At 37.0% G+C, this 20,536-nt stretch overlaps 1 protein-coding gene across 2 annotated transcripts in view; it reads left to right on the forward strand.

Moving 5' to 3' along the window:
• IL6ST (interleukin 6 cytokine family signal transducer) overlaps nucleotides 1-20,536 on the forward strand; it is a 45,135-nt gene that overhangs the window by 16,083 nt on the left and 8,516 nt on the right. The window contains exons 6-16 of one of the 2 annotated variants that reach the window (XM_043975277.1): nucleotides 1,543-1,706; nucleotides 2,186-2,337; nucleotides 3,734-3,893; nucleotides 10,192-10,274; nucleotides 11,679-11,889; nucleotides 13,566-13,745; nucleotides 15,226-15,327; nucleotides 15,448-15,594; nucleotides 16,051-16,191; nucleotides 19,837-19,933; nucleotides 20,450-20,531. In XM_043975277.1, coding sequence (XP_043831212.1) covers nucleotides 1,543-1,706; nucleotides 2,186-2,337; nucleotides 3,734-3,893; nucleotides 10,192-10,274; nucleotides 11,679-11,889; nucleotides 13,566-13,745; nucleotides 15,226-15,327; nucleotides 15,448-15,594; nucleotides 16,051-16,191; nucleotides 19,837-19,933; nucleotides 20,450-20,531 — 1,519 coding nt within the window. Of the gene's footprint in view, nucleotides 1-1,542; nucleotides 1,707-2,185; nucleotides 2,338-3,733; nucleotides 3,894-10,191; nucleotides 10,275-11,678; nucleotides 11,890-13,562; nucleotides 13,746-15,225; nucleotides 15,328-15,447; nucleotides 15,595-16,050; nucleotides 16,192-19,836; nucleotides 19,934-20,449; nucleotides 20,532-20,536 lie in introns of both variants that reach the window. The other variant, XM_043975276.1, reaches the window with a different exon arrangement.

Below are 20,536 nucleotides of genomic sequence, written 5' to 3' on the forward strand. Positions count from 1 at the left end.
ACTCCTAATTTTTCTAATGAGACATTTTAAAAAGGTTTTGTAAAATGAATCATAGACTTAGAGATGTAAGGGACTATTAAAGCTCTCCAGCCCAGAGATTTTAAAAGGGCAGAATTACAAAAAATGTAGATCCTAATTGATTCACACTCCCTATTGCTAAAGAACCAGTGATACTTTCAGTGGTAAAGTTAATTGAACTCTAGATCTCTTCAGATCTCTTCTTGAGTAATTTCAGTTAACCAGAAGATGCAAAATGAAGTATTTTTCTTTCTAGAAAGGAGAGGGAGGAGGGCATGTTTTTAAAAATTGAAAAAACATACAATTTTAGCATTGGAAAGGGATCTCAGCAACCATTATTTCAACTTACTCTTTTAGGAATAATAGGAATAATATTTTATTATTAGGAAATAGAAATAATAGGAAACTGAGGTCCAGAGAGTTTAAATGATATTTCCAAAATCATGTTCAGGGGTTCTTAACCTTTTTTGTGATGGACCCCTGTGAAAACTGTATTTCTTCTCATGTTTTTAATAGCATAAGATACCATATATAGAATTACAAAAGAAACCAAATTTAAAATATATTGAAATAGTTATGTATATTTGGCGGGGGGGCGGGGGGGGGCAATGAGAGTTAAGTGACTTGCCCAGGGTCACACAGCTAAGAAGTGTCAAGTGTCTGAGGCCGGATTTGAACTCAGGTCCTGAATCCAGTGCCGGTGCTTTATCTACTGCGGCCACCTAGCTGCCCCCTATAATTTTTTTTTTTTAAGTTTAGAGACCTCTGGTTAAAAACCTCTAATTAGAGATGGAAAGTGGCAGAGGTATTTATATTTAAGATTTCATATGCGTCCACATTTCTGGTTTAGGGTATTAATACCTGTGATTCTAGGGAAAGAAGGCCCAAGGAATTTACATAATGTATACTGGAGAACCCCAGAGCTCAGGAGAGGTAGGAAGGAGATAGAAATAAAGTAAAAGGTAACGTTGGAAGGCATAAAGGAACGAATGCTGATTCTTTCTCCCCTCTTCCCTCCATCCATCCCAGTCAATACGATGATTTGAGATATTCATTTCATTTAGCCTTTTGTCCCACTTAGCCAAGGACAAAACATGGTTTAGAAAATGATCAAAATTAACTCAGCAATCCTTTCTACTCCTAATGTGTTTTGATCTTGCTTAGAAGAGTCTTTAGTATGATTTCTGTTTCAGAACAGGAAATAGAAAAAAGTGTGTGTAGGAAAGCCCTATTTATTAATTTTTATAAAAATGAGGAAAAGTGGGGGGAAAGTGAATTATATATAGCAAGATTTACAAGAGTAAAACTGTTTAGAAAATGAAAATAATGTCTGTATTTTCACATTTCCAAATGGAAGGAATGCAAGTTAATTTTGGAGAGGCTTTCTGGGTAACTTTTTATTAACTGATTTTTAGTCATTTCATTAGTTTATTATAATTGTTTTAATTTTCAACTTTTTTTGTATTAAAGTGCTTTTATCTTAAAAACCTGCTTTTAATTAATGTTTTTGTATTTTATGTTTAGGGCACTGCAGCCGCTGCCAGATTGTATTCCACCACCTGGTGTGAATAACTCATGCATAGTTGATTTGGTTGTGGTTTTTGTCAATATGGACGTCTGGGTAGTAGCCACAAATGCCCTTGGAAATGTTTCATCTGATCATATCAATTTTGATCCCATCGATATTGGTAATTCTAAACTTAAATATTAGGAAATAGTTTCCTGTGTAAGAATCATAACTTATCAAGTAACCCAGTTGATATGTTACATGACTTTGGAGGCCTTTCTCATTGGACGTTTGCATATAGTTAGAAGCAGCTACAAGTAAATAACGTAGCGGATCTGGTGTTAGGAAGACCCAGGTTCAAAATCTAATTTTAGACACTTGCCACTTATGACCCTGGGAAAGTCATTTAACACCTCCTGCCTTGATTTTTTTCATCTCTAAAAAGAAGATAATGATCATACCTACCTCCCAGAGTAGTTGTGAGGATAAAATGAGATAATGTTCATAAAGCATTTTGCAAAATTTAAAACCCTATTTTTATTATGAACATGGGAAGAATAAATGAATGAAATGGAAGAAAATAAGCTCTATAAAAGTACAGTTGTTTTAAGTTATAAAAGTAAAAAACGGTGATTATTGGAATTTTATTTTGTTCTTTAGTGCAAGTCCTTCCTCCACATAATTTATCAGTCACCAAGTCCAAGCAACTATCCAGTATCTTAAAAGTGTCATGGACCAACCCTGATAAACCTTTTGAAGCCCTGAAATATAACATTCGGTACCGTACCAAAGATGCTTCAAATTGGACACAGGTAGGTAACTTGAAAGTTATTTGTTAAAATATTCTCTCCTAAAGACCCATTAGCCTGAGAATTCATAATCATTCTTAAAAATACATTGCTTCAGGTGACATAGATTGTGCTAAAGACTGAAAACAACAGCCCTTCTTTTCTCCCAGGATCTTAAATTCAGGAGAAGACCCATGGAGAGGAGCAAACAACACACAGAACAGTTTCGAACTAAAAGTCATGTGGGGAAAGGGATCTTTTGAATAGGACAAGAAAAAATAGAAGAACAAAGGCAAACTATGCATCCAAGAAATTGTGAGAGAACTGTGAGAGAGAAGAGAGAGAGGCTCAAGTAGGATGTAGGCCAAAAGTAATGGAACCCAAGAGCTTCCAGGTTATTTTTATCATAGTGGCAGTAAATGGTACAGAGTTGTCTCCCATCACAGTTGGAAGACAGCATGCATGGATATGTGAGATTACTGCCTTGATTAGCAGACTGTGTGACTTGATCGTAAAGTAGAATTTTTAGAGGATTTTGGGTTTGGGCATTGTTTTTTTATTTAATGAATTAGCCCAAGGAGGACTCAAACCCATGACTTTAGCCTTATTAGTGCAGTTGCAGGCTATCTCTCTGACTAGAATGTGTAAAAGCCATGAGATTTTATCAGATTAGTTCTTTGTAATATTCAAAGAATATTGGGCTCTTCATTAAAAGTTTGTGTGATGCAGTAATGAGAGTGCTGGGCTTTGAGCACCTAGGATCACTTCTTGGCTCTACCACTTGTTACCTTGGACAAGTCATCTCTCTGAGCCTTAGTTTACTCATCTGTGAAATGATGGGCCTGGATGAGATGGCCTCAAAGGTCCTGCTAGCTGTAATTTTATAATCATCTGGTATTTTTTGAAATTTCATAGAAAATTTAATTATGCAACAAAAAGATGCCTGTTCTTATACCTTGTGTCCAAATATCTGCAGAATAAATAATTACAGAATCTATCGTATGACCTTTATTCTTCTCCATATACTCTGTAACTTTACTACTGGAGTGGTTTACTGTTGTTGTTTTTTTAATTGGACAGCAAAGAAAATGAATGAGGGTTTAAAATCATGAGATTTCCTAAAAAATCCTGAAGGCTACTCTGATTTTTACTTAGAAGCAGCCCTGGGCTTGAGTCCTGTCTCTGATATCTAGTTAGTGGGTTATCTTGGGCAAACCTCAGCTCTGTCATCTGTAAAAAAGAAAGCGTAATATTTAGATTTAGTTTGTAGTGCTGTATTTTGTACATTCAGGTGCTTTATTAGTAATTTTCCACAAAGTTTTGAGGTGACTCATTGTATTCATCTCATTGCAATACTCTTATTTGTGCAACATGACAGAATTATAAATTCCTTCATTAAGATAGCTGTATTTCTTTTTAGATTCCTCCTGAAGACACAACTGGAACCCGAGACTCATTTACTGTTCAGGATCTCAAACCTTATACGGAGTATGTGTTTTCAATTCGTTGTATGAACATAGAAGGCAGGGGATTCTGGAGTGACTGGAGTGCAGAAAAAAGTGGAGTCACATATGAAGCTAGTAAGTACAAGTCTTTCACAGACTTAGCTACCTGAAATCTGGGTGTAAGTCATCAGCTTCATTTTTTAAATGTTGCATTTAGGATGCTTTATAAAAGTCCAACTTTGGACTTCTGGTTCTGTGACCAGAAAGAAAAATAGGACATTGTGCGCTAGATGTAGAGCAATTGCATCTCAATCTACAGGACAAAGAGAAGAAAACCATAGTAGGGTAAAATGCTTATGAATTAATACCTGAGCACTCGAATCCTTAAAACCTTCATTCAGCACACCTCCACCTTGCCAGAGAAGAAACACTAGCTGACTCTTAGGCCTGGGCCTGGGCCTCATTATAGGACCCTCCACTAGAGAGATTCTGCTGGCCCAGCCAGCCTCAGGCCTGCCTCTCGCCCTTCTACAAGTGGTAGACACTGAGTTCTTGCCCAAGGCCAGGGGAGAATGTAGACTGAAAAAGACTACCCAGCCCTAGGTTAGGGACTCCTAAGGCTGCAGACACTCACCTAGAACATAGTTCCTGTCTTCTCTTTGCCTTCCCTCCCTTCCCCACCCTCACCGCCCCAGGAAGCAACAGATGCTGATTCAGCCCAGCTCTGAGAAGAAAAGAAAGAGAACTTGATGGACAGATAGGAGGAAAATGACCAGAGGACAGTACCACAGAAACCCAGAGAGGAGAGAATACCTAGGGAGAAGAGTCAAGGAAGATTAGGATTGAGAAAGAGCCATCAGACTTGCAATTAAAATAATGGAGTAACTCTGGATAGGGGAAAGTTTCAGGTGAGTGCTGACACTGGAAGCCAGACTGCAGTGGTCTTAGAAAAGAGTGAGAAGAGAGAAAGTAAAAGCACCAAATGTTCACAGCTTTTTCAGGGAGGTTAAGAAAGAAGAAAAGAAGAGCTCTCACATAGTAGCTTTGTAAGGATGGTACAACCAAGTGAGTGTTTTTTCTTCTTCCTCTTGCTGTTTGACTTTTAACAGACCATTTTACTATTTGTTTGCTCCTCCACTGGAGAATACAAGTCAGTATTGCCACTGGATTGCTAAAATTAACAATTTTAACTTTAAAAAATAGGGTAATGCCTAAAATACAAGTAGATTAACAATTGATTTCATCCATATTCTTGCCCATGTTATTCCTGTTCTTCAGCCTTAAGTAGATTATGAAAGTTATGTTGAAATAATTAATTGAGAAATTTAATGACTTCAGTAATGTAACATAGGGACCAATTTTTAATTGGGGCATGTTAGCTAAGCGGCTCACCGCAATATTGGGGCAAGTAAGGAGACCAGCAGCCTCCCTCAAAACAGAGCAGGATTTATTTAACAAGAATGAACTTAAAAAAAAAACAACACACAAACAGGATCAGTAGGATCAAGGGTGTGTAATTTAAGATTCTAAATGTGGATTCTAATCTGTTCCCCCAGTTTTAGGGGAAACTGACTAAAATCACTAATAAAACGAGTTTAAGTTTTTAAGGGTTTATTGGAAAATAGAAAGAAAAAGATTGAGAACAGAATTCCAACAGCCTGGCATTCCTATCTTTCCTCAAATTTCCTGTGAAGTCCTCTGCCGCCGCCACCACCATCAAGTCAGGAACCCAAAAGAGAGAGAGCTCTCCGCGCAGGCTCCCTTTCCTCCTTCCTGTCTCCTCCCAGAAAATAGGAGGCTCCTCAAGTTGATTGGCTGGTAGCCTTGATAGACAGCACCCATGAGTAAACATCATTTCCTGACACCAAGGAAAAGCCACAATGCCTCTGAGGCATTTTCCTCATGGCGGAGCTTTCCCACAGCAAGTCTCCAGTAGGTGGCATCATTCTAATCATTACAAGGGAAAGGAAATAAAATGGGGAAAGGGAAATTATACAACCTGAACAACACCACCATCCAGGAATCAGCTGAGAACACACAGCAGCGTCCTGTCACCTTCCAGCTTCAAGCTAGAATGGCGACGTCCCAGCACACACCAGGCTGACCACACACAGCCCCCAGCCAATTGGCTGGCCGCTCTGACAGTCACATGATTGCCCTCACTGGGCTTCCAATCATTATAATTTTGCCAGGCCCATGTAGGTGTCGTCAAGTGGTGATGACGTGAGGTGCCAGCACCATGGCGATGGCTACAACCAGTGGGTGGAGCACCATGCCATTTGTGGAGCCCCAGAGGCCACTGTGTGTGCCGAGGTTTTTTTTAAAAAATTCTAGCCAAAAGATGGGGTCATAAAAACCTCAAATAACAATTCTTTACAGTAGCAAGTTACAAAATAAAACTACCAAATCAGTAGTATTTCTGTACAGTAACAACAGAATTCAGGAGAAAATAATAGAAAAGAAGCCGCCCCATTCAAAATAACTATCAAATACATAAAATATCTGGGAGTCAGTCTAATGTAGTGCATTAGGTACCTGTATAATAAACACAGTTACAAAATGCCCATTTAAGAATGGACAGCTTATAAGAAATGACAAAGCAGGATGATTTCAGAAAGGCCTGTAAAGACTTGTATGAACTGATGTATAGTGAAGTGAGCAGAACCAAGAGAACATTGTGCACAGAGACAGCAATATTGTTTGATGAACTGTGAAAGACAACTATTCTCAACAATACAGTGATCCAAGACAGTCCCAAAGGACTATTGAAACATACTATCCACTTCCAAAGAAAGAACTGATATTGATGGAACAGACTGAAGCATGCTATTTTTCACTTTCTTTCATTTTTTTTCTTTTATCCAAGTTTTCTTGAACAAAATGATTAATATGGTAATGTTTTACATAATCATGCATGTATAACCCATATCTGATTGCTTACTGCCTCAGGGAGATGATAGGGGAGGGAGGGAAACAGGAATAAAAATTGAAACCCAAAACTATAAATAAAAATGTTTATTACTTAAAAAAAAAGAATGGACAGGCAGATTTCAGAAAAACCTGGAAAGACTTACATGAACTGATGCTCAGTGAAGTGAGCAGAACATTGTACACAGTAACAGCAACATTGTGTGATCGCCTGTGATAGACTTAGCTCTTCTCAGCAATACAGTGCTCCAAGACAATTCCAAAAGACTCATGATAGAAAATGCTCTCCACATCCAGAAAAAGAACTAAGGAATCTGAATATAGTTGGAAGCACAGTATTTTCACTTTTTTGTAGGTTTTTTTTTTCTTTCTTGAGGTTTTTCCCTTATGTTCGGATTCTTCTTTCACAACATGACTAATGTGGAAATATGTTTAACATGAGTGTACGTATATAATCTATATCAGGTTGCTTGCTGTCTCAGGGAGGAGAGAGGGAAGAGAGGGAGGGAGAAAGATTTGGAACTCAAAATCTTATAAAAACAAATGTTGAAAACTATCTCTACGTGTAACTGGAAAAAAATACTATTAAGACTGAAAAAAAAAAAGAAAGGCCAGCTTAACCAGAAGGATAGAATACCACTCAGACTACAATAGGATACTTTACATAACTAGATAAAATAATTACAGAATTCATTTAAAAGATCAAAGGATCTAGACCAGGGCTTCTTAAACTTTTTTCCCCTCACAACCCCAAGAAATTTTTACATGACCCCAAGTATACAGCTATATATAAAATAGGTATACATAACCTTTTACTGTTGCCAACTTTTTTGCAACCCCCCACATTCAGTTACACAACCCCATATGGGGTCATGACCTGCAGTTTAAGAAACTTTGATCTAGACTATCATGAGAAATAATGAGTTAAAAATAGAAATGAAGAGTAGAATAGCACTTCTCAGACCTGAAAATACAAGGCAGTAGCCATTAGTGTACAATAACCCCAAAAGATAAATCACCTAGGAAAAAACTACCTATTTGACAAGAATTGCTGAGGAAAATTGGAAAGTAGACTGGGCAAATTTCGGTTTAAAACATCTTACACTATATGCCAAAATAAATTCAAAATGGATATATGATCTGACTTCTAAAGATCATACCTTAGAAAAATTTAGGAGAATTAGATCAACTAACTAAAACAGCTCTGGTTAAGGGGCAGATTATTAAACCTAACAATGGGGAGAGGTGACTTTAAAAAATAAACAGTTTTGATGGCATGAAATTGAAAAGCTTTTGCATAAACAAAATTAATAGAGTTAGTATAAGAAAAGACTGGGGAAAACCTTTGTATTGAATATCTCCCTAATAATGGCCTAATAAACAAAATATAGGCAGCTAGCAGAGATATATAAGAGCAAAAGCCATTCCCCTTTAGATGATAGGTTAAAGAATATGAACAAGCAAAATCCGAATTGTAAATTATGTACAAACATGAAAGAATGTTCCAAATCACTAAAAATAATGGAAACTTTGCACAACTCAGAGGTTTTGTCTCACAATCATCAAATTGGAAGTTAGGCAATTAGAGGAAATGTGAAGAGACAAGTACACTGATGTGCTATTGGTAGAGCTGTGAATTGGTCCAGTCATTCCAAAAAGCAAAAAAAGTGATTAAGACCATACTCCAAAGGAGAGCAATGATGAAAAGGCCCTATACACACCAAAATATTTATAACTAGTTGTAGTAAAGAAGAACTGGAAATAAAATAGATGTACCTCGGTTAGGGAATGGCTAAACATGAATGTAATTGAATACCATTGTCTACTTTTTGCTCTTCCCCACAATATTTGTTTCCACCTTTGTTGTTATATCTCAGCAACCAAGGTAGTAACACTGGTATGATCGTCCTCACCTTTGTTCCTCAGACCAGGCATTCATTCTGATTTGAAGAATTAGGCTCTTTTATATTCCCCTAACATGTCCCCATGCAAATAGTTTCATTTGCAATTTTACTGTGTTTGCTTTCTGTCCAGTTATCCTAACTCACTGTACCATTTAGTACATCTATTTGAAGTAACTTGTGCCTAATTTTTCCCTTCGCTGTAATATTTCCCATATTCTCTGACTTGAGATTCTTCTCACACTTACGTAATATGAAAACTTTAACTGCTTCTTCAGAATAAGCATCATTTATTTTTCTTACAACACCCATCTTTTACTACTGTTTGATAATGCCATTTGATGTCCTTTTTAATTAGCTGTTCACCTGACTTCCAGAACTAAAATAGTACTTTGTAATTCTGCTATTCTGCTTTTGTATTCTGACTTGCTTTACAGTCACTTGTATACATATCTTATCTCTGTCCCTAGTGTAGTGAACTCACTCTCTTAATATCTTGGAGGTCTGTTTCATTCCGTCCTGTCCTTAAAAAACCAATTCAGGTGTCTCCATTAAGCCTTTCCTGAGACCCCCAGATGAAAGTGCCCTCTTCTTCCTCAAGTTTCTCATTGCATCATCTCATTCAGAGCATAATTATTTGTATGCATGTCTCCCCCTTCTCTGTCTTTAGATTGTAAGTACCTTCAGAGCAAGATCTGTTTAGAGAGAGACAGACATATCTCTATCTATCTAGATATAGCTATAGATAGGTATCTAGATATAGATAGATACATATAAATATAGATATAATCTTTGTATATAGTGCCTTGCAGTATCCCTAACTGGACTCAGGGTCTTCACCAGGGCAGAGATCTTGGCTTATATTTTATGTTCCCCCTTAGTATTGCATTTAGTCACATTGGAAATCAAGTGGCAGGGGATTAAAGAGTTGAAAGGGTGGTGAAGTGGCAATAGCAAATGTACCTTGCTATTTTAGAAACTCATTTGTTTTTAAATCTCAGTACCTTGGGATGGGGCGGGGGGGGGGGGGGGGGGGGGGAGGGGGAAGGGGGTTACATTTAATCATGTCAGTCTTTAAACACAGGAAACAATTCTTTTATTTGTATTTTTTAAGTTTTGGCATTCTTCAATAAATGTGTAAGATTTGAGTACTCGTTTTTTATTTGTTCAGTTTTTACTTTTATCATTACATTTAAAGGTGACATGAAAATAAATGGGGAGGGGGTAAAGTTAAAAAGGAATTTGTTGCCAATTTTTTTTTTCTTTTGGCTTTGGCAACTTTACATTTTTTTACATATCTATTAAGATGTGGAGGAGTTGCAATTTGCTGATCAGTGATCTACTGATGTAATGAAGTATAAACTTGTGCTTTTGGATTTGTTTCTAGCCCTGTATTTTTACCCAGGATTCTAGATCTCTGTTCATCTAAAAGCATTGAGGTATCTGTCCATGGAATGCTTAGGGAAAGGATATTGGGATGAGAAAGTACTAGCATTATATGGGATTGAAATAGGCGCAACTGTAGAGGTAGAAGAGAGCAAAAAGTGTTCTAGATGATTATTCTTTTGTCCTTTCCTTTAAAAAGATTTTTCCCCCTTTTTTAGAACCATCAAATGCACCAAGTTTCTGGTATACGATCGAGCCTTCTCAAGGTCATGGTTACAGACTTGTACACCTGAAGTGGAAGGTAAAAAGATCCTCTTTAGATTATTTTGTTTCATGTATAATGTTTATATTGGACATTTTTTGTCCTTTTTAGCTGAATTCTTTTGGTTGACCATGAATCACTCCCTAATGTCTGAGTTAGTATTTGAACCCAAGTATAACATTCTATCTACTATGCCATGCTGCCTCTCTAACAACCCTGACAAGTAAACATCCAGCTTCTTCTTCAAGATCTCCAGCAATGGGAAACATCTAGCCAAGTAATCCATTCCCTTCTTAGCTTTTTTGGAAGGGAGTTTTCCTAACATCCAGCCAAAACCTGCCTCTTCAAGTTATATCTATGCACTCTCAGGCCAAATGAACCAAGTCTAATCCTTACGCTTTCACGTGACATCCATTCAAAGTCATGAGGAGAGTAAAGGACTTTCTTAAGTATTTTCCTCTCGAGATTGAACACTCCTGGTTCCCAGTGTCATTGATTTACAAACAGATAGAACCTGTCTTCCTCTTGTACATGCCAGGGTTAGGGGTACAGGTGGGCTTTCTGTTTCCTTTGGTCATACTGTGTGTGTGTGTGTGTGTGTGTGTGTGTGTGTGTGTGTGTGTGTGTGTGTGTGTAAAATACCTACATTTATTTTGGTGTAGTAGATAGAGTTCTAGACTTGGAGTCAGGAAAACCTAAGTTCAAATCATGCCTCAGATACTTGTTACATGTGTGACACTGGACAAGTGACTTTACCTCTCAGCCTCAGTTTCATCATCTGAAAATGGGAATAATAATAATAATAGCACTTACTTCACAGGGTTGCTATGAAGATCAAATGATAGAATATATGTAAGATGCTTTGCAAATCTCAGAGTATCATGGAAATAGATTATTATTGTTATTATAGAAGAATTATGACCAGTGTTTGAAAAAATTCAAAGTATTTTAAGTACACTTATTTCCCTGCTATTGTGCCCACCATTCAAGCTAAGACTCTGCTTCTGCTCTTTGTCTGTACACCAGGCATTCATAGTCCTGCTCAAGTGCATACTGCACACTGTGCAGTATGATGTAATGAAGCAAGGACTGCATTAGGTATTGGAAGACCTGGATTTAAGTTCTATGTGTTCCATTTGCTAAGTTTGTGACCAAAGGGGAATGACTTGACCACTCTGAGCCTCAGTTTCCTCAATCTGTAATATGGGGGTTGTTATTGTCTGTTTGACATACCTTACAAATGAGTTGTCAAGATCAGATGAGCTAATATGTGTGATATCACTCTGTGTTTCCAACTCTGCTTGCTAAGGGAAGATGTTAGAGCAAAGCATGCAAAAACCTGACATGATTGTAGAATAAATGAATAGTAGAAACAACACAAGCGAAGAAAAATACTATTGCTGTCTATGCTTCATGAAATAATTGCAAGTGCTTTCTTTACAGACTTTGCCTCGCTCTGAAGCCAATGGAAGAATCTTAGATTATGAAGTAACTCTAAAGGGAGGGAAAACATCACATTTACCAAGATACATTAATGATACAAAATTGACTTTAAATATCACAGATGATCTTTATGTCGTAAGTCTGAAAGCTCGTAATATAATTGGAAGTTCTGATCCATCTACTTTAACTATTCCTGAACATGACTTCAAAGGTTTGTATCTCTGAAAAAAAAAGAGGCACTGTTGAAATGTGTCATTTTTTAAAGATTGTTTTACTTTTTCTAGATGTCTCATTGATGATTAAACAAGTTGGCACCAATTTTATAAAAATTAAGCTTTTCTTTTCAGCTACCTGATTAAAGTATTTTAATAGTTCAAACACATGTCAAAATCAAACTAATGACAAAGCATTTTTTTTTCCATTCCTACAGTGTGTGTAAGACAGCTAGGTGGCTAGGCCTAGAGTCAGGAAGACTCAAGTTCAAATCCAGCCTTAGACACTTATTAGCTGTGTGACCCTGGGCAAGTCACTTAACTCTGTTTTGCCATAGTTTCCTCCTCTGTAAAATGAGCTGGAGAAGGATATAGCAAACCACTCCAGTATCTTCACTAAGAAAACCCCAAATGGGGTGAGGAAGAGTAGGACGTGATTGAAACGACTGAACAACAGGATGTATGTTAAAGGACGTTTGGAATTCCTATACATTTTGCCCGTGCATTTGTTGACTTAAGTGATAATAGTTCTTAAAATGTTGTGCAACATGGTTCCTTCAAACGCATGCTGCATACCAAAGTTTAGTTATGGGGTTTTACTTATTCATCAAAGAAATATTAGTTCAGGCAGTCCCATTAAGTCAATTCTTTGTACTTAGAGATTCTTACATAGCTAATCCATAGACTAATCAGGAATTAGGCCCTTTTCCCAACTTCTAGGAATAATAACCATAGAGCCATCTTCATAGTGTCAAGTGTGGCTAGTTATTTCATCCCTTTCATGATATGGGATAGGAACCCTAATGTCCTAAAACATTTTATACCTAATCACATGAGTGATCCCTCAGTTTTCTGGCCACATTTTTAATCTATTAGTGGGGGGCAGCTAGATGGCGCAGTAGATAAAGCACTGGCCCTGGATTCAGGAGGACCTGAGTTCAAATCCGGCATCAGACACTTGACACTTACTAGCTGTGTGACTCTGGGCAAGTCACTTAACCCTTGTTGCCCCACATTAAAAAAAAAATCTATTAGCAAGCAAGTAGCCTGTTTCATAACTGCCTTAAACAATAAAATGGATCATAAATCCTTCACTTAGCTGCTTTATGCTCTTTTTTTTTCTGGGTAAAGAAACCAACCTTTATTAAGAGAAACAAAGGTGGGATCTACAGGTTGCCCAGTATGGTCTGAGACCCCAAGATACAAAATTCACAATTATTTATAGGTTTCTCAATTCATGTGTGGTGAAAAAAAGAGGGAGGAAATGCTGTTGTTACGGACATTTGTTCTGACTTCAAGCAAGCTCTTGCAAAAAGGGAGGTCCTTTTTCACAGCTGCTTTGTACTCTTGCAGCATTTTTATCACTATTCTTTCAGATTCCTTAGAGATTTTTATGTTTAAATATTTCAGAGAGAAATTAATAATTTTGTACTATTGCAAATAAGGATAATTCACTGTTAGTAAAAACAAACCTTTTGGTCATAACAAGAAATATAGCTTTCCTCATGCATAATGTTTTACTAATGGAAACAAATTTTACTATAATGATGTAAAAATGAGGATTACAAAAAGAATGAATGGTTTAGTTTTTTTAAGTTTTCCAAAGCTCAAAATGACTATTCTCTAAAGCAAGCAGTTAATTAATCTTCTTCAAATATGTTTCTTTCTTTAGCAGCTCACCCTGTAACAAATCTTAAAGCATTTCCTAAAGATAACAAACTTTGGGTAGAGTGGACGCCTTCAAATGAACCCGTAAATAAATACATACTGGAGTGGTGTGTACTTTCCAACAGTTTGCCATGTACTACTGATTGGCAAGAAGAAACTAGTGCCGTGAAACTAACCTTCTTACGAGGTAACCAAGGCTAGAGAGAAGTTTTATTTTTGTTTTAACCTCCTTTTATATGCTGTGGTCAAGTTGTTCTATTACATGACCCTGTGTGTTTCATAGGCAAAGTAGCAGCAAGATGTTCTAGTGCCAAGGTCCCCAGGATATGGCCTTCTTGAGATTCTATTGGGGGGGGGGGCGGGGATTTTAGGTAGTGCATTTTATTACCGTTGTGTTGCCACTGTTACCATTACCACCAGGTGTTGTGTGCTTTCAGGGTTCGTCAGTTAGTAGTTGAAGCTTAATATAATTAATTAGATTCATTCAGACACATGGTGGGGGGAAAGGTATGGGTCTGTGCACTAGTGTATGTGGAGGAGCTGGGGAGAATATCACTTAGAATATCAATTAGAAAAACTAGTGGTTGATGTGGCCTTTGAGATTTGCATTGGAAGCCTTGTGTTTGGGGCAGCTAGGTGGCACAGTGGATAGAGCACTGGCCCTGGAGTCAGGAGGACCTGAGTTCAAATCTGGCCTCAGACACTTGACAACTTACTAGCTGTGTGACCCTGAGCAAGTCATTTGACCCCAATTGCCTCACCAAAAAAAGAAAAAAAGTCTTGTTTTTTTCTACTTTAATATGTAAGGACATAGATTTAGATCTAGAAGGAACCTCAGAGGTTATGTTACCTAGCTCCCCCCTCATTTGATAGATGAGAAAACTAATTTTCCAGGCTTGGTTAATCTATAGCAGAAGAGAAGAAACAGTAGATGTTATTGTCACATGAAGAAAATTTCTGCTTTATGCTGAAATGTTCATTAAATTGCAGGAAAACAGTTCACTGTTGCCATTTATTTTTTCTGCAATAACTGTTAAACATACGATAGTGAAATTAAATGTTTTTTTAGATATTTTTATTTCAAGGTCTTAATGCTTCCAGAAAAATGGCACAGATCTCTATTTTTCCCCAGAGAGCCATCCATGTGAGAGAAGAGAGTGGCTTACTCAATTCCCCAGGGTAATACCAGAGGTTAGGAATGCCTTCTCTCTGCCACCTTACTTTTCAGGAAACCTCATTTGGTTACATTCCAAGGTGGCAGGAAACCTTGTCATTTAAGCAGCTGCCATAGTCACCAATGTATGAAACTAATTGTCAGACTAAGACTCAGGACAGTTTTAGGACAGTTTTTCGATATTTTTCAGTATAGTCTGGTAAATACAAACGTTCATTTAAAATATTTTATTATTCAAAAGTAACTCATTAAGTTGATTAAGTTTTATATTTCACTGACTTGGCAAGCAGAAATAAACTTTCGTATTCATAGGCAATCATTATAGACTTTCAATTCAGTGTGAATTATGAAGAAAGTGATGGTTAGGAAATTTTCTTTTTTTAAAAAGAGGCTGTTGAATGGTCACAAAATACATAATTCATAACCCAGTATCTGAATTAATTGAATTATTTCATTGTAGAAAACAATGTTCAATTTGTCATTCTTATTTTAGGGAATTTAAAGGAGAGCAAATGTTATTTGATAACAGTTATCCCAGTGTATGATGATGGCCCAGGAATTCCCAAGTCTGTAAAGGCATATCTTAAACAAGCTCGTAAGTTCAAAATCACTTTATCTGAATGATTTTGGAATATGTTGCCAATTTCTTGTAGCAAGGATATTTGCTAAATCCTGACAACTTCCTCATTAAGCAAATGAGTATTTTCTCTGACAGCACCTTCTAAAGGACCTTTTGTTCGAACAAAGAAAGTGGGGAAAAATGAAGCTGTGTTAGTATGGGACCACCTTCTTGTCGATGACCAGAATGGATTCATCAGAAACTATACCATATTTTACAGAACTAGCAGTGGAAATGAAACAGGTAAAGAAACTAAAAGTATCAACTATTAAGATATAGAATTGTCTAACCTTCTGGGTCTCACCTATTTAATTTTTTTTCCTTTCTTTTTTTTTTGTGGGGCAATGAGGGTGAAGTGACTTGCCCAGGGTCACATAGCTAGTAAGTGTCAGGTGTCTGAGGCCGAATTTGAACTCAGGTCTTGCCGAATCCAGGGCAAGTGCTTTATCCACTGTGCCACCTAACTGCCCCCTCACCTATTTAATATTGACATTTGGTAGGGAAGCAAAGTAGCTGGTCTTCTGATGCAAAATGTGCTTTGCGATCTTTTCATGGCCCTCGTAAAGTGAACATTTTTCACCAATAGAAAGAATAAGATCATGAAAATTATTCTCTTGTGATAAAAGTCTTTTGATTTGGTATTGGATTAGATGAGAAATACAGGTTTAGTGGCTAAGCATTTTTATTTATTCCTTTCAGCTGTGCATGTGAACTCATCCCACACAGAATATACACTTTCCCCCTTGGCTAGTGACACATTGTACATGGTGCGGATGGCAGCATATACAGATGAAGGGGGCAAGGATGGTCCAGAATTCACTTTTACTACTCCCAAGTTTGGTAAGAGATAATGAATTGATACTTTTTTTAAAAAATAAGATTCAAATGGACTCTCTGCTTATTGTTGAAAGTATAGCTCTGGATACATAGAAATTAGACGTCCATATGTGTTTAATTGTAGGAAAGAATTAAAAGTGGTGTTACAATTTTTTTAGCCAATCAGATCCATCTAATGCTCTGGAAGAGGTAACTGTATTATCCTCTACTACTGTACTAGAATTTATGTACATTCTTTCAAATTTGTTACTTCTCACAAGCAAAATCATGGCCAACATATAATTGTTATATTTAACTTCCCCTTCAGTCCTACTGCAATGCCTCGTTGTGAAGAATCCTAGGTTCTTGAGGGCTATGCCAATGGAGCACAAGTTCTAGTAGGTCTTTCCCTACTGGTTACTGTGTATTACCCAAGACCTACCTAGCTAAGTTTGGAAAGGTTCATCACCAACAGGTTGGCTTCTAGGTGATTCTTTATTTTCCATAGCAGTTTGTTTGCCTGGGTATGGAAGATGTTCAGACTTCATGAAGCTTCTAACATATTGAAGTATTATTTATTGCAGTCATATTTTGGACAAGTTTTTTTTTTTAGATGCGTTTATCTGGTATATAGTACACTACAAATAATGAATACACAAATATTTTTAACTTGAAGGAACATACATAGAATAATTAACACCAGTGACACATAAAATAAACATCTATAGAGTAAACTTATTTTACATTTTAAAAAACTTTTTTGATATGAGAAGATGACTGTTCATTATCAGGCAGGAAAATTCGTTATTAGAATGGCACTGTACCTACCTAGGTATCTATGGAAAAGCCGAATGATGAAATGTAACAGAAAGAACACTGGACTAGAAGGGTTCTAGATAGAACTCGTACTGGCTGGTGTATCTAAAAATAGCATACAGCAGGGTGATCGGGAGAATCAGATAAGATGTGAAACGTTTTATGTTATAGAAATGTGCATTATTATTACATATGGGACATATAGCATAGGCATGGCTCATAGGTGGCATTTATAACTTTTCCTTGCAACAAAGGCTACAGGATTATTCAAATGACTCAATTCAGATCAAGTTAGCTCCTAGTAGAAAACAGTGTTCTTGTTATAGCATTCTCTGGTTTGGGCCAAAGAATTTTTTTCTTCTTTTAAACCTGACTCACAGAATTTCATTGAAGGGATTTCAGAAGGCATGTAATTTAGCTTATGCTTAAAAAAGAATCCTCTCTACAACATACCCTCCAGCCTTTAACTTAAACACTTCAGGGGAGGAGAGAATCTCACTATCAATCAAGGGTTTATTAAATATATACTATTATTAAGTACATACTATTTGCCAGCACCCTATTAGGCACTGGAGTGACACAGAATGAACGAAATAATTTCAACTCATAAGGACTTTACATTCCAACAAGAGAGGCAAAGGATATGTGTATATGTGTGTGTGTGTGTGTGTGTGTGTGTGTGTGTGTGTGTGTGTGTGTATGTGTGTGTATGTATGTACGTGTGTGTATACACAAAAGACTTTTAAAGACAATAAATACAAAATAGCTAAATACAAGGTCATTTGAAAGGGACCAATTGAAACAACTAGCTAATCTGTGAACTTACTCTGTGAGGCACTACATTTAAACGCTGGGAATTTAAAGAAGGTCAGAAGAAAGGCCCTACTCTCAAGATATTCAGTCCAATGGGAAAGAACTCGCAAGCAACTATGTACAGATAAAATATACACAGGATCCCGTGGATATACTCACCAGAGGAAAGGCATTAGCATGAAGGATTGGGTAATGCTGCTTATAGAAGGTGGAATTTTAGCTTGGACTTAAAAGAAGCCAAGAGGCAGGCAGAAATCAGGAGGGAGAGAACTCCAGGCATGGGCACAACCAGTAAAAATGTGCAGAACTGGACAAAAAATAGTGTCACAGCTGGAAAGTCAGTGCCACTGTATCACAGACTATTGCGGGGGAGGGAAGGGAAGGGGACTGCAGATATAGGAAAGGCCTGGGTTATAAAGACCCCTGCAGTACCACCCCTGTCCACTTCTATAGGGACCGGTGTCAGAGCAGTGAACAAGAGGAGGCTGAGCGTGCCAAGGATAACAGCTTTCGGACTGTCTATAAATTTTAATTTGGTTCTTGCTACTCCAAATGTGAGGTCTGGTCCAGTGAGCCAGCAAGTTAGCATACTCTTGAAGGAACTGAATTATATTAATCTTGATATTCTAACTTGAAATGCAATCAGAGGAGAGAAGTTATATCTAGATAGAACAGTGGCTAATAGGTTTTCATCACAGAGGTAAATAAAGAAGTGAACACAGTTGGTTTTATAATAAATCTGAAGGATACAGAAAACATCATTTCATAAGATTCATAAGACATTCAGTTCTCTTGTGTTCTAGTGCTTTTGATAAATATTTGCAGAAAGCACACCATGAAGCTAATTGTATATCAACAGTAGCTAACATTTATGTGTGACTTTAAAGTGTTATAGATATAGTCACACATTTGGTCCTCTATGAAGTAGGCTACGGGCATTGTCTCCGTTGTTTTTTTTTTTTTCCAGAGGAAATTGAAATCTAGGCAAAGTGGTTTGACAGGTAGTAAATGTTGGAGGTAGGATTTGACTCTGCTTTCTTTCTGACTTAGAACTCCTTCAGTAAGTCTTCAGCCTCTTTCACTTCTTAATGCTGCAGTGTACTTGCCAACATACTTTTCACTGTCAGATTCTTTGTGGGATAGCTCTACTTGCTCATCTGCTACAATAAGTATTGACCCATAAACTACTGTTCATATTGGGTTCTTTTAATTTTTTTTGTTTGTTTACACTTGTGAACACTTCAAGGTGAAATAACTAAGTGTCCTATGGAAGGATATTTTTTTTTGGTTTTTTTGGTGTTTTTTTTTTGGAGGGCATATTTTGGAAGGATATTTTAAGTGAATAATCAGACACATTCCATCAACTTCATTATTTGCTTCTCAGAGGAGAACCTTGGAGCCAATCCTCCCATTTAACTGAGGGTCTTTTCACATCTTCTGATTTTATAGCAATGCCCACATGAATGGGATTTAGTTCCTTCTATGATCAAATTAAAGTTTATAGATGTTCTAAAAACTGGGTGATCTGAATGCCCTCTTTTCCTTTTCTGCCACTCTACCCCTGCACTGTGGAGCGTGGCACACAAGGGACTAAGGACCATTTTATATTTTTGTTGTTTCATATTGTTTTGATCCTGGATAACCAGGACCAAAGATTCATTGCCTGTTGGCCAACCTACTGAAAAGCTGTTCTGTATGTGCCTAGCAGGCATGGTTCTGTTACCAAGACTGGACTTGTCCCATTGCTAGAATTTGCACTCTGCTAGCATGGCCTTCCAAAACTACTTCACAATATTTGTTCATTAGACTTGGAACCTCCTTGAGGCCAGGGACTATCTTCTGCCTTTTTGTGTCTCCCTAGCACTTAGCAGGGTGTTGGGGACTTGGCAAATACTTGTTGACTAACAATACAGCATCATCCAAGGACTTCTGTGGAAGAGATACATACATAGGTATACATTTAGACACATATACCCAAACACACATACTTTCTCCTTTTCAGGTATTACATTTCTCTTACCTTTTTTTTTTTTTTCATAGCTCAAGGAGAAATCGAAGCCATAGTTGTGCCTGTTTGCTTAGCATTCTTATTGACTACTCTTCTGGGAGTGTTGTTCTGTTTTAACAAACTAGACCTGTAAGTACCTTCATTGTTCATTTTGTTTTTATGTTTAAAATCGTTAACCTGTTCAGAATTAATTCACAAAGATAAACACAGGAATAGGTTTCTTAAACTGTAAAAGCTCTCTTTGAACTAGGTATATTTAGCAGTATAATAACACTTGCTTTTTTTTTTTTTTTTTTTTTTTTGGTGAGGCATTTGGGGTTAAGTGACTTGCCTAGAGTCACACAGCTAAACGCTTGCTTTTTAAAGTGCAGTTCTTTATCTTTTTGATTCAAAAATAGTTATTTAAGATATCCCAGAATATGAAGTCTGAAAATCCTATTAGTTTTTATGCCTACCTGTGTCATCGGTTGCCTCCGTATGGATGGATGAAATCCATTTAATTAAGTTTATTTAATAATATTTCCCTACTTGCTGCAATAAGAAGAATTGGGATTTTTGCTGTTAAATATTCCTGCTTTGGAAATATTAAACTTTTTATATATTAATACATGGTTCTTTAAGTGTGTCATTTCCCACTATTTCTAGGATTAAAAAACATATTTGGCCTAACGTTCCAGATCCTTCAAAGAGTCATATTGCCCAGTGGTCACCTCACACACCAACCAGGGTAAG

Source organism: Dromiciops gliroides, chromosome 1, assembly GCF_019393635.1.
Source record: "Dromiciops gliroides isolate mDroGli1 chromosome 1, mDroGli1.pri, whole genome shotgun sequence".
NCBI lineage: Eukaryota > Metazoa > Chordata > Mammalia > Microbiotheria > Microbiotheriidae > Dromiciops > Dromiciops gliroides.